Consider the following 14,119-nt stretch of genomic DNA (forward strand, 5'->3'; position numbering starts at 1 on the left):
CGCTATTTCTATTGTGACGCTAGTAAGCTGCTGATTCTGAGTGTTGTTAAAGCGTTATTAAGATAATGTAGCAGAATTTCTATAATCGTCGCTGTAAAAAACTTTATTTTCTGTTAACACGAATTAATCTGAGAAAACGAAAGTCGTACGTGTAGGAAATTTCCGTTTTAGGCAAGTTTTACTGTATTTAACTCCTGTTTTCGTTTCCATATATTTCTGTATATTACATTAATCAAATGGTTCCTTTAAAGTTTGCACGTCGACGTGTTTTTGTTCGTTTACTACGACTTTCATCGATGTCTAGTAGCAATCCGTACGTCTCTGTCTATTTTTTTTTTTTTTTTTTTTTTTTTTTTGCAAATAAACGCTTTGTTTGCGTGTGAAAAATTTCTGCTGCTGCGATTGTTCAAAATGTCCAGTGTAATCGAGCGGAAAACGTGCATTAAATCTTGTTTTCGCCTCATAATTACTACTACACACACGTTGGAAATGTTACAAAAAGCCTTTGTTAAAGATTATCTATCAGAAACAGAAGGTTTTGAATGGTACGAGTTGTTGGAAGAAGGCAGAGATCGCATGAAAAATGAACCGTACTTCGGTAGACCATCCACTTCGACTGATGACCAACACGTCGCTAGAGTCGAACCGCCAATCGGTGATTTGTTGCACGTTGATGGTCATTAAACAATTAGGGACATTTTCGGATGCTCTCGTAACATCTGGGTCTTTAGTTCCTGAGAGAGATCTTTGTCTCTCCTATGACTATATAGCTGACTAACAAAACGGCTCATCCTGACATCCCGTCAGATAGTCCAAATACTTATTCTCCATTGGAAGATAGTTTCTGTATAAAAAGAGTTTACGCACCAAACTCCGGGCGCATTCTACCGTAATCGCCATCTATCTTAAATTTGTGCCTGGTCTCCTCCTGATCTCCATACAAGCACTCATACAAACTCCATGGAATGAATTAATTATTCAGAGGCATTATATTTAAATAATATTGTGAACTCTCTCTCTCGGTTCTAAAGGTATAAGTTATCTAGATTCGATTTATAATACTTTGACTTACGTATCCAGATTTTTGTAGTTATTATAGTTTCACTTATTAAATTCTTTTATTATTTGTAAACTTCTTGTCTAATTTTTTGATTAAGTACGGACATTTAATTTGTTATAAACAAACCTTATTATAACTCCTCTCCACTCGATATTTAAAGCCCGCCTTCTAGGATTTATTTTATAACTTATATCGCGAGTTACAACGCAATACAAAAACAATGGTTCTAACTAGTGTCAGGTATCCTGACGGAGACGAAAATTTTGCGATTTTATTGTCTCCAACATCTTTAACTTATTAAAAAGCCAGTAACAAAGTGAGCAGGATTTACCATCCTGTAGCCGATTAAGTGGTATACAAACATTATATACTCTTGGTTCCTCACAGTTAAATGGAAATTTTAATTTAAGATTATTTCTATTTAATTCTTGATGAAAAAGTAAAAAATTTATGAAAACTGTATTTTAAATAATAATAATAATAATAATTGGAAAAGGGGGGCTCCAGGTTTCACTCAGAGGTACAACCTGGAGGTAAGAAAGGTGGTGAAAGAAGGATGGGAGAGTGATGAAGAGAAGTGGATGAAGATAAGGTCAGGGTACAGATGAGAGCTCAAGGCGCCTGCATCGCATTTATTAAAATAACAAAAATACAAAATACATGATGAATACAAAAGGAGTATATGGATAAAAACAGAGAAAAATATAAAACTATGTACAAGATGGCGCGACAAGCATAAACAACATACACAGCGAGCACAGTATACATAGGAGGAACCGACAGTAATAAGGATTACAATAGTAAAGGACGGCAAGATTTGCCGAACGCGAAAACACATGGGAGGTAGTACAAATATAAGGGTTAAATTAGGTTACAGCAGTAAGATACAGAAGGATACCTCTTAAGAGCATGAAAACAACAGGAGGTACCTGACTCAGCATGAGTGAAAACACAACCAAAGGTTATGCAAAGAGGCATGGGGAACACATACAGTACGAGGCAGACGCACTACAATAGAAAAGTTCATTCATGCAGTGTCACGCCTACCATAGGTGTTGGGCGGATCCCTCGATGGGTTTAGTGCTTCTGTTTCCAACAAGAAGTCGCTAAGATTATGGTAGATGTCTTTGTTTTCAATGAGAACCTTGAGAGGGCAAGGCCAGTTGTATCCAGCATGGAGAACACTTCCAAGGAGGTTGTTTCTTTTGCTGTCAAATAGGCAACAGTCAAAAAGATGTTTACTGTCTTGGACAGATGAATTGTCACAAGTGCACACATCATCATCTCGTATGCGGAAGCGTTTCAGATATGCGTGAAAATTGCCATGGCCAGTAAAGAGCTGGGTCATGGCAAAGGATGGTGAAAAGTGTTTCCATTCTAGACGGCGAGTGATGCTGGGAATAAAGTCAAAAGTCAGTCTACCAGTATTGCTGCTGTTCCATTCCTCTTGCCACTGTTGAATGGCAATTTGATAGTTCCAGTACTTAATCTTGGAGAAAGTAATTTTATTGTAGCAGGAGGGGAGTGAGGAGATGGCTGCAGATTTTGCAAGGTGGTCAGCGGCCTCGTTACCAATGACACCTGAGTGCCCACGCACCCACTTAAAATGTATGTTATGTCCGTGAGTATTGTGCATGAGGTAACGATGAATACGAAGAACATTATCTCCCCTTTTCCCTAGGCCAGTAATGGAGCAAATTGCAGTCATGCAGCCCGAATAGATTGTGATGGATTTAGAATGTGGGAACCAGTCGGCAAAAATATGATCCATTGCCTTAGTGATGGCAAGGATCTCAGCTTGAGGAACAGAACAATGTGGGCCAAGTTTGAAGGCAGAGCGGTAAGTCTTCCCTGTCTGGTGGTCGTAGAGAACAAAAGCAGCACCCACCTTGTCATTGTTTTTAGATCCATCAGTGAAAATGGATATATCGTTGGTATCATTATGGTCAGATAATTCGTTGATGGTTGAAGGATAATCCTGGAGAATGTTTGAGGCAGTGCTCTTTAGCTCTGTTCCATAGGAGAAAATGTCTTCCTTGAGGTTATTGGGTAGTTCCGAGAGGATGTCACTGTTACCAATATTGTTGATAGGGCAATCATCAAGAAAAAGGTTATTGGCCTTCCAGTTTCTCAACATCATTCTGGCCTTAATGTGAATAGGGATCAGGCCAGCAATAACCAATAGAGCAAAAGTCGGAGCTGTCTGATATGCTCTGCATATTCTAAGAGCAGCAACTTTCTGGGCCTTCAGAAGTTTTCTTTGGATATACACCTTTATGTGGCATTAGCCCAGACAGGGGCTGCATATAATAGAATTGGCTCGATGGCCCCAAGGTAGATATGTTTGGCCGCTTTAAAGCCGATGCCTCAGGTATTTTTAGCAATGCTGGTGAGGGCGTTTGATGCCTTTGTGGCCCTAGCAACCATCATATCAATGTGGCTGGTCCACTGCAGCCGTTGCTCTAGCCTGTCTTTAAGGTAGGTGAATTCTCTGACTCGAGAAATACGAATACCATCAATTTCTATACGTGGACTCATCTGAAGCGGGGTGGCTTTTGAGAAAATTATGTAGGAGCATTTCGAATAGTTAATAGGTAATTTAACTTTGGCACTCCAGTTCGAGATCTTGGTGAGGAGGCTATTACAGAGAATAGGAAGATTATCACTGTTTTTGTCCGATACAAGGATGACCGTATCATCTGCGTAACCTTGAGAAAGGTGGTTGTTGTTATTATTGGTGCTGTTGATACTAGTGAGCACAACTAAATTACTTTAATAAAATTTTAGCATTGTAAAATTCTACTGAAGTAATTTGATGTAAATGGCTTCTTTACAAATAAAGACTAAAATTATGTTTTTACAATCGTTGAAATAAAATAAGCTCCTGTATTCTTTACCTACATCGATGCATATAACCAACAATATATATTAAAGTGCAAGTATAAAATATAGATTAATAAAATTTAATAAATTGGGTAAATTTTACATAGTAATTCTTGAATTTCAGTTATAATTAATGATATATGTCACGTATATGAATATATTGTTTTTCTCCCTTGTACAGTGATTAAAATTTATATCATTTTTATATTATTTACGCCTATTTCAGAGAAATGTTTTATTATTTAAAGTAATTAAACATGGTTGGCCATAAATATTCCATGTCATATTACATTGTGTACATATGTGTATATATACGCTTTCTCAACCTTCACTTGGAAGCACGTTCATAGTGTAGAGCCACATTCTCCACGTTTAGGGTAACATAAAAAATGGTAAATTCAAGAGTATTCGCCTTTCTGCTGATCTGTACTATTCTTGTTGTAGCGCACGGTAAGAAATTATAAGTAAATTTTAAGTTAATTTTAAGGAAATTACAGACTGGGCATATTTAATTAAAAATATGAACGTTTTTGGTTGAGGTTTCGTCGGATGCGGCAATCAACACGAGAGCGATTTGCCGTGTGGAATGTCTCCCGGCAGGACTTTCTACAGCAAATAGGGCCCTTTTTTTTTTTTTTTTTTTTAACTCTTTCCGCCCTGTGGGCATTAAGAGGGCCTCTTTTAGTAGGCCCATTATGGGTTCGGCCAGGCCCACAATGGGGCGACCGGGTGGTGAGGGACGGGGCCCGACATATCCGAACGGACCACCCCCCGAAAAATTCCTGGGGATTATTCGACCCGTTCGGATTCGATCCCGGGTCCCCCAGAGCGGTAGACTGCCACCTTGACCGCTCGGCCATCCGGACTTTCTACAGCAAATAGGGCCCTATTTAGGTGTTACACGAGGGAAGAAAACCTGGTAACCTCCACGTGGCAAGCTCTTTCTCCAGGCCAGAACTTATGACTGGTTGGTTGTGGTTGTTGTTTTATCAAGATATGGCAAATAGCTTTTTATATGAAAAATTAAATAATTGTTAATGGATTATGTAAATTTTCATTTGAATAATTAATTTTTCGACGCTACACATCAGTATTATTAAGCGACGGTAGACGTTTTAAGAGGTGTAAAGCTCTTATTATATAATTAAATAAATAACTGCGAAAGTGACTACAGGATGCAACACGCATACACCGGTCTTTACATTTAGTATTTGAGCGTAATTTTTCTTTCACTTTTCCTACTCTGTACATTTTTACGCTAGTTATTGTGTGTATTGTTAAAGCATATATTGGGCATTTTTCATGCTCAAATACAAAGAGAACGATTGGACGTGGTACGATATATGCGAGTGATGAATCAAATACATTTTTTGGAAGGAGGATGAGTTTCTAGAAACAATTCTTAATTCGGAAATTACTGTTTTAATATAAAGTTTTAAGTTCTATCTACTCGTAGCATGACCCAACCTCTGTCATATTTTCTGCACCTTTTTTCATTTCGTTTCCGAAATTCAATGGCATCAATATCTTATTTATAAAGACATAAGTAAATAAATCATAGTAAATTTCAAGTCTTTTGTGATTACGTACAGTACGGTACAATGGAGATCTAAAATAAAGAATATCTTTATTGTTCATACTTTGATGCCCAATATCGTGGCTCAGTCAAATCATAATTCTCTAGGATTCTCCACTTTCAAAAAGTGGCAGGTAGTCTACAAAACGTACACGAAATATTTGATTTTCCGTTGTAACAGTAATAAAAAATATTGTAGTGTTACATGCACATGTAAATGGTGTGACACTGATCATTTTTCCATTGATTTCGTTACCATTAACAAATGATTTTATTATATAATTTATTATGAAAAATTTCAATAAGATATAACTTCTTGGTCCTGTTATGAATTTTCTGTTGTGGCTAACCAGTGGCGAGTGGATAAAACCAGTGAACGAACAGTTGTAGTTGGTGTTGGGTTCGTTTCTCGTCAATAGTCTAGGCAGGCGGAGGTTTCGGGGTTTGCTTCAGATTTGTGAGACGTAAATAGGGGCCAGATTCTCAGTAAAGTCTTTCAGGGAGACATCCTCTCGGCAGTTTTCCCAAATAAACCGATAAACTTTATACTTTTTGTGTGAATTAAATTTGCATTAATATTTTTCTTTTATATTTCTTTTAGGCCAATACGATAATGAATTATATATCAAATATATTGGTTCGTGCGATGAAAATTATACTTCATACGAATGTTATGATACTTGTCAATCGATGGACTATTATTTCGGAGTGTGTCGTAAAAAGCACGACAGCTCAGGCTATAGATGCATGTGCGCCATACACAAGACTTTTGAAGAACAACTTGGATAATACACTTGATACACATAATATTATAGTTCTCGATGTACTTTCGGAGAACACCTGATAATCTGTATTGAGTTATATAATTATGTATATCTGTGTTCTAAATGCATTAATAAAGCTAATTTAAAAATGTGGTTAATGTTACCTTAGGATCCAAGATGGCGACAGGGGAAATTTTTCCCTACGTTGGAGACTGCGACGGGGGAAAATTTTTTTCCCTAGAGTCGAGACGTCGACGACGTGGGGATTTTTATTTCTATCTTGTCTGTCATCTCATAATCGCAGTCGAATGTATTTGCCACTCTTCAGAATCTGTGCAGGTTAAATGGACAGATAACTTTCCATAAAAAAACTTTTTAAACTCTTCCTTGAGGCCCGAGCCCACTATTTAGTGATCGTGGTTTTACCAAGAGATGACATTTGTTTTTTTAAGAAAATAATAAAATAATTGTTAATTTAATGGATTATTTACATTTCTCTTTGAATAATTAATTAATTAACGCGAGGCATGAATGCGTTACGTGATGTATGATTAATCACAATTTACTCATATTACAGACAAGCTTTACTCAGAATGGATGAGGAGTAAGAAATGATGCTCAATTTTGTATTATTTAAGATTACTTGTGTTCCTATTATTATGTAGAAACACCGCTAAGCATCTTCGTGTTATCCTACAGCCATGGGTATCCCTGCTTGAACCTTAATAACTCCTGTGCTTTCCCTCGAAAAGTTCCGCCATTTTGCCAAGAAGTTCACGCTTATGAAGATTCATGCTAATAAATTTTTGTGATTAAAGTCGATGAAGTGCAGAGATAAAGCGAGTCGTGTGTCATATCTAGAGTAGGGTGGAACTTAATGAAGATTTCATTCGTTATTAGTATTTACAATTTGATATATAATCCACCCCTACCCTGAAAATTAAGCTTTTTGCCAGATTTAATAGTTATAAATATAAAAACTTTTTTGAATAAAATATTGTAACAGATCGTGCCAGTAATATTATTTGAGTCTTTCGCGAACTTCGTATTCACGTGGTATGTCAGCGTGTGACTTTTTCCTGTTTCCTTGACTAAAATTACTGCTTGGTAGTCACCGTTGTGAGCTGATCGATGCCATAAAACAAAATTGGCTGCCAGTGCAGAAGAGTTTTCAATGAAACGAGATTTAAGTGTGTTTATTTGATTGGAAAAAAGTTGGTATAAGTGCGCTGCAGTGGAGGGGAATTATTTTGATGAATAAATTCAAATCTTGCGTTTTATTGAACCACTTTTGATTCCTTTTGATCACAGGGTACGGTAAACGTGTCTTACTTTCTTTGTACGTTTAATGGATAGTTCAGTTTTAAGATTACTCCTACGTAATCCTCGATGGAAAAGTAGAAAGTTTAGGAAACTGTATTTTAATAACTAATGCATAAACCGTGATTTTATTCAGAATATTTATTATTAATTCATTATCTGTATGTATGTATATAAGTATATATAACTTATATATTCATATTAAAAACTTATCGCTTAACTATTTTATGTGTATAAAGAGTCGCAAAACGTTCTTCACAAGTCTTTGACATGTAATGGCGCTCATTTTTCTTATCATCCGTCACTCGTTAAACTTTCCTAATCGTTAATTTCAAATTGCAAGTGACTATCAGTGTCTTAATGGATAAAATCACTCAACATTAGTCATTTGGTAGTGGGTCGACTATTCGCGAACGGGTGACCACATAGAATTGCCGCTCTCGCTACTGTGAAGCCCGAGCGATACTCGAGCTCATGTGTTTTTGATATCATAAAAATGTCAAATCAAGGGAACAAGCTTTTGATTCTGATGCTCGTAGAAATTGGAAGGATACTTTAAATCGGGAAATATTAAAGCTATTAATCGAGAGAAAAATGTTCTTTTTTTAATCTTAAAAGGAGATGCAGCGCTGATATTATGTATCAGACTTATAAGAATTCGAAACAATTGAATACGAGCAGAGGTTTCAAGTTGCGATTAAATTCCCTTGATCGGAATAAAACACAGTGTCGAATTTAAACCTTTGATAGCTCGAAATGGTCGGTCGTCTGCCTAGAGACAGGAAACCGACCAATCAGGAGCTGGAGATCCAGGAGAGAAAGATCTTATAAAAACCTGGATCTCAAGGGCAAAGCAGACTTGTCTCTGCCTCCCCTTGTGAAGACTTTTCTCTGCCTCCCCTTGTGAAGACTTCTCCCAGCTTCTGTCCGTGTCAACCACTGTTCAGACTTTCCCCAGCTAACAACTATAATCAACTGTCCAGACTTTTCCCTGCCTCTACAAGTGGACACCATCCGATTGAACTTCGGGCTTTCACCATTCGTCACAACCTCCCACGGTCGAGCATCAACTGTCTGCCCCGGGGCCAACAACCGAACCATCAAGAGCGACCAGAAGACAAGACATGCAAGACACACTAGATTGTAAGACTTAGTGTAAATAAACGGGTTTGTTTGTCACTGCAGCTATTTGCCTCACTTTCCTTCACCCCACATACGATAAGTCCTGACATTTGGAAATCTCGAATTCGGCGACCTCACACTACCCTTTACTCGACTTTACCCTTGTTATCTATGCAAAGACGATTTTACCCCGAGAAGGTAAAGGCAAAGATGCTGCATAGAAAATCCCTACTTTCAAAAACATTAACGTTTTTTACGTTTAAACCTACACTAGACCACGTAGTAAATACGTTAAATTACATCAAGTTTATTAAAAACACGGGGTTTTTATGAAAAAGTTTGATAATCTATGGAAGCGCAGAACGAATCTTTTCTTTTGCACGCTGAAAGTTATATTGTTTTTCAAGGGTAAAGTAAAATGCCCGTTTTTAGAAGTTTAGAGCAAATTCTTTGACTTTTTTGAATGTGAATATACAAATGCTTTTATAAAACGTCTTTATAATGATATCTGGTGTGATAAATAACATATTTAGAAGGTATTTTTAAGTACTTGAATTGAGTTAATACAAATAACCAAAGAGAAAATGAAAATATCCACTGACAAATACCAGCATTTCAGGAAAAGTATCTCTTTGCAAAATAGCTTATCAGAAAAGCGCAAATTACTTTCTTTCCTACTTTAAATATAGAAAATTATTACCGCAACAACATCAATATGATCTTGTTAATACATCGAGTTGGGAATTTTCGTTACGAGAAGAACAATTGCCAACGAATGGTGCATTAAAAAATCAAGCAACGAGTGTAACTTATGAGATCTTATTTAGAAAATAATTTGATAATTTCAAATACAACTAAATAAAATCGCGTGTGGCGCCATCTCTTGTGAGATTTTGCTATTAAAATATTTTATACTTTTAATTATTATAAAATGGCAAAAAGCTTAATTTCAATAGTATTGTTAGGTTTTAAAAAAATATAAATGCCAATAACGAGTAAAATCTTCATTACGTCTCACGCTACTCGAGATAGACACGACTTTTTTTGTATCCCTTCCCCCCCATCTGTAATCACTAAAATTTAATAGCATCAACGCCCCTCATTTACAAGCTATAATGCCAAATTTCGTTACGTAATCTCTACCCTATCCTGAGAAATTAAGCGAAACAAACGTCAACAAACCCCTTATACACATATGTACTGTACATACATATGCAAGGAATTTTTTGCCCCCTTTTTGACTTATTTGGATTCCGGACGTCTCAAAATATGGAGATTTAAAAAAAACTAATCAAATTTGACGCGAATCCAATATTTTCCCTTGTTATGTATACATAACAACCGGTAAAGAAAATTAAATTATCTGAAATAACTCTCGAGGAATTTTGGATTTTTCTTTAATCTGAACAATCATCTTTCTTCACAATTTAAAGTTTACAACATAATTTTCCCTGAATTGAGTTTGATCGGTGATTCTTAACCCTGTGAATTCAAGAAACATTTTTGAATTGAAATAACGTCACTTCTGGCCCAAGCAGGAAATTCGTGTATAGTTGATCGGGGTAATCTTCTTCTTCTTCTTAAATGGAGCAGTCCATCCTTCCTGACTGTTCGTCAGGAGGGTGGTACTCCAACTTTATTCACGACCTTGCTTCGCATCTTGCTTTGCAAGGGTTTAAATACATACGTGCGGACGTAGCCGCTATATTATTATCCCGACATTGTTATATAATTTATAATTTATTTGTATCCGGATAATGTTGATGAGTTCGAAAGTTTACTCGTGTTACAATGTTTGTTAAGTTTTTGAGTAGTGACAGTTTGTCTTTTCCTTGTCTAAGCTCCTATGAACTCCCTTAACACTTTGTGCACAATACTCACTTCGGTATTAAGAGGATTCTTATGTCTTATTGTGTTGTTCTATGGTATTAGTGTGTATTTCTTCTTCCTCCCCGTTGTGTTTTATCGCTGTTTTCTTGTACTCCGTTTCGTTGTATTCTATCCTTTCTCATCGTACTATTCTGTCGTTCCCATTGACATATTCTGTCGCATGTTCCCGATACTTACTTTGGTAAGGATAGGGGTTTCCCGTCTTTATCGTTGTGTGCTATCATAGTATTCTGTGATTATTCCTCCTAGTTGTTGTGTTATATCTTTCTGCTGACGTTGTATTCTATCATGGAGTTTTATTGGTATTTTCCCTTCGTTGTTAATCTTGTAAATGTGTTTGCAGTTAGTGTTTCATATGAAACCATTTCTTGTTTCAGCGCGTTTTCTCAGAACGCACTGGTTGAGTTCTTACATGTATTCCATTATATATTAGTTATCGGTTATTATAATTATAGAAACGATAATAATATTAATTGCTTTATAATACAGTGGAGGGTGTATCACTATAATCTATGGTCCACTACGAAAGTTTATTTCACAAACTATTCCAATAGTTGATAGGAATATGTTAGATACTGTCGACTTTTGCTAGTAAATAAGATCGAAATTACACCAAAATAACTGAAATATTTACAATATAATGACTGTTTGGTATATTTTTATTATGTAAATTCATTTACAGTTTCATTCTAGTTATGCATGACTTTTATTATTTAATTGAAGAAGAAGGTATGAGAAGTTTACACACGGCGTCATCTTTTAAATTTGAATAAAAGCATCTGTTACAACAGCATTTATCGTGTAAGTTTCCTCCAATTTCTTCAAGAAAGAATGCAAAGTTATATAGACGATAGGAACTGTCTGTAAAATTACGTTAAAAAATGAATAAACTAATCGAAAATTTATTTATAATATTATAGCTTTAATAAGAGGCAAGATAAATAAACTTACAACCCCATTTTTCAAGTTTCTCCCTGCATGCTGTCACTATTCTATCATACAGATCACGTCTGCATGCACGTATTAGATGATCCGTAGCTTCTATAAGAAACAAGAAGAAAATAATTAAATATAAATAAAAATTATGTATTAACAATCTAGTAGAAAATTATTCAGCTACCGACTTTTCTGCTAATAACTTATCTATGTATCGAGTTCGATTTCATCGCGTGTGCGAGTTATACGCAAGAAATTACAGTAAATAACTAATTATGTAATTTTCCTCTAGTAGTTTTATCTTCTGGACCACTTGTAAGGATTAAGGAAGTGGTTCATGTGTAATCGAATTGTAGTGTACATTTTTAATAATCAATATAAAATCTGTGAGTAAATTATTAGAATTTTACTGTAAACTAATCTATCTCTTGTTTAAAATCCTAAAAACAAAATACGATGTGTAAAATGCTAAATAATATACAAATAACAATGATAATGACATGCTGTCGTACGCAATCATCAAGTTTTCGATTTCATTTTAACGTTTTTTTAAACTCTTTCCTCCCTATTAAGATAGCCTTGTTTAGCAAGCCCATTATGGGTTTGCCAGTCCCACAATGGTGATAGACGAGGCTGACACATCCAAACGGATCACCCCGAACAATTTCTGGGGATTTTTCCACCCGTCTGAATCCCCAGAGCGGTAGGCTGCCACCTTAACCGCTCGGTCATTCGTCCGTCTCATCTTAACAATTAATATAAAAAATCATTAATTAAAAGTTAATTATACACTTTACTTACCATTCCTTACAACGAAAATTAAACCAATGACTATAATAAACAGTAAATTTCTTAAAAACTTCATTTTTTCCTAGCATAAATCCCTGTTTGCAGTCTTGCTAACAGTAGAAATCGTGAGTTTCATTCACTTATATAATGTACTGTACATTACAACTACCGAAAAAAATAAATTTATGACATCCTGTGTAATTCAAGATTGTTAATAAAATATAATAAATTAAATTTAAATATATAAATATAATAATATATTATAAGTAATACGATGCAAGCATAATTTGAATAATATCAGTCAGGTGACACATGAAGTACAGATGTACAAAGGCCGTGACATTAACACGAATTTCATCAAAGATTATTTAAATGTTACTGTAGGTTTTTTCAACTAAATTTTATGAGAAAACATCTGATATTTTATATATAAGTGTAATGATGTAACAGTAGACGTTTTTTTAAAAAATACATCTATGGTTACGTCATTAGATTTTTGGCCGTTTATTCGGTCACCGTTCGTTATTATACGTTGTATGAGGTCAGTCAAACAGGAATTATTACTTAAAATTGATCAGATCCGATTTGGAAGGGCCCGTGCGAACTGGCATTCGGCCCACCACGATGTTCATATTGTAAGATTATTAGGATAAGGCAGCGCAATACACGGGCGATTTGTAAGGGATGAGGGATACCCACGGGAATCTTGTCTCTACGTGTTTGACATATGAAGAAAACCTGGAAAACATCACGTGGCTAGCCCGTCTTGGCGAGGCGCGAACCCACAACCAACTACTAATGTTTCGTTGTCTTATCCACTGGAATACCGGTGGGCACAAGGTAAATTTTTACATTGTTTTTATTTAATTTAATTTACAATTAAATTTTTTTTTTTTAAATTCTTGACTCGAAACTTGCTTTTTACTATTTCCATAACACTTAATACGACGTATAAATACGAAGAATATTTATTGAGTTTTTCCATGTAAACAGTATACACGTGAAGTACTTAAAAAATGTGATGTGTTCTGTGAAAACTATCCTCAATAGTTTGCATAGAAAACTCCACCCTCGTTCGACACGTTCCTCATATGGAAGTAGATGCTTCATAGAAAAATGGATACACTGTATAAGGTAGATGTTTCAATAAAATAAACTTCAGTAATCTATCAGACTCTGTTCGCTGGAAACATTTCAATTGAAGTAACGTGACTTCCGGTCCAAACCAAAAGCTCACATTTAGTTAATCCTGCACTTCCTGGGCTAAGCTTTCCATATTTGGTCTCGATCATGTTTTCAAATTGCAGCCCAATAATTTTTTTATGTATATTTACGAAGACATACTTTTCATGTAGTTTATACAATCTATTGCCAAAATTTAAACACTTTATTATTACATGAAAAGAACTTTTATCTCATTTTTACACGATTTTTGTTTTATTTAAACAAGTTTTATATGAAGTCTTTCGAACGTCAACGTTAGCAACTTCGATTACATCACAACCTGTCTAACACGGATCACTTTTTAAATATTAATAGTAGACCGGTATTAATTAGTAGTTGTTGACCATCCTGTCTTGCAGGAGGAAGTCAACTGCTTTTGGTCGAATTACTTCAACCCTCTTCTGCAACGGTCCCTTCTTTCTATAGGACCAGCGGTATGGTGGCATTCGAATAGGAAAATTGCATAATTCAATGTTACCCGCCAGCACAAAATATGATTTAAGCAGTTTTCGAGTATGCCAGGTTTAAATATTTGGTCCGTTCTTTTCGAAATTA

The 14,119-nt window shown here is 35.6% G+C and overlaps 1 protein-coding gene and 1 long non-coding RNA gene across 2 annotated transcripts; both read right to left on the bottom strand.

Moving 5' to 3' along the window:
* Nucleotides 1–2,087: 2,087 nt before the first annotated feature.
* On the bottom strand, nucleotides 2,088–3,200 carry LOC136981981 (uncharacterized). Its single transcript, XM_067278406.1, has one exon. It carries the CDS (start codon nucleotides 3,198–3,200, stop codon nucleotides 2,088–2,090), a length of 1,113 nt encoding a protein of 370 aa, XP_067134507.1.
* An 8,064-nt stretch (nucleotides 3,201–11,264) lies between these two features.
* LOC136981863 (uncharacterized) lies at nucleotides 11,265–12,409 on the bottom strand. Its single transcript, XR_010881792.1, has 3 exons — nucleotides 12,353–12,409; nucleotides 11,567–11,656; nucleotides 11,265–11,476 (listed from the first exon to the last, which is right to left on the bottom strand). It is a non-coding gene; the product is annotated as an uncharacterized lncRNA (long non-coding RNA).
* Between the last annotated feature and the right edge of the window lie 1,710 nt (nucleotides 12,410–14,119).

Source organism: Centruroides vittatus, unplaced genomic scaffold (assembly GCF_030686945.1).
Source record: "Centruroides vittatus isolate TY-2023 unplaced genomic scaffold, ASM3068694v2 contig_799, whole genome shotgun sequence".
Classification (NCBI taxonomy): domain Eukaryota; kingdom Metazoa; phylum Arthropoda; class Arachnida; order Scorpiones; family Buthidae; genus Centruroides; species Centruroides vittatus.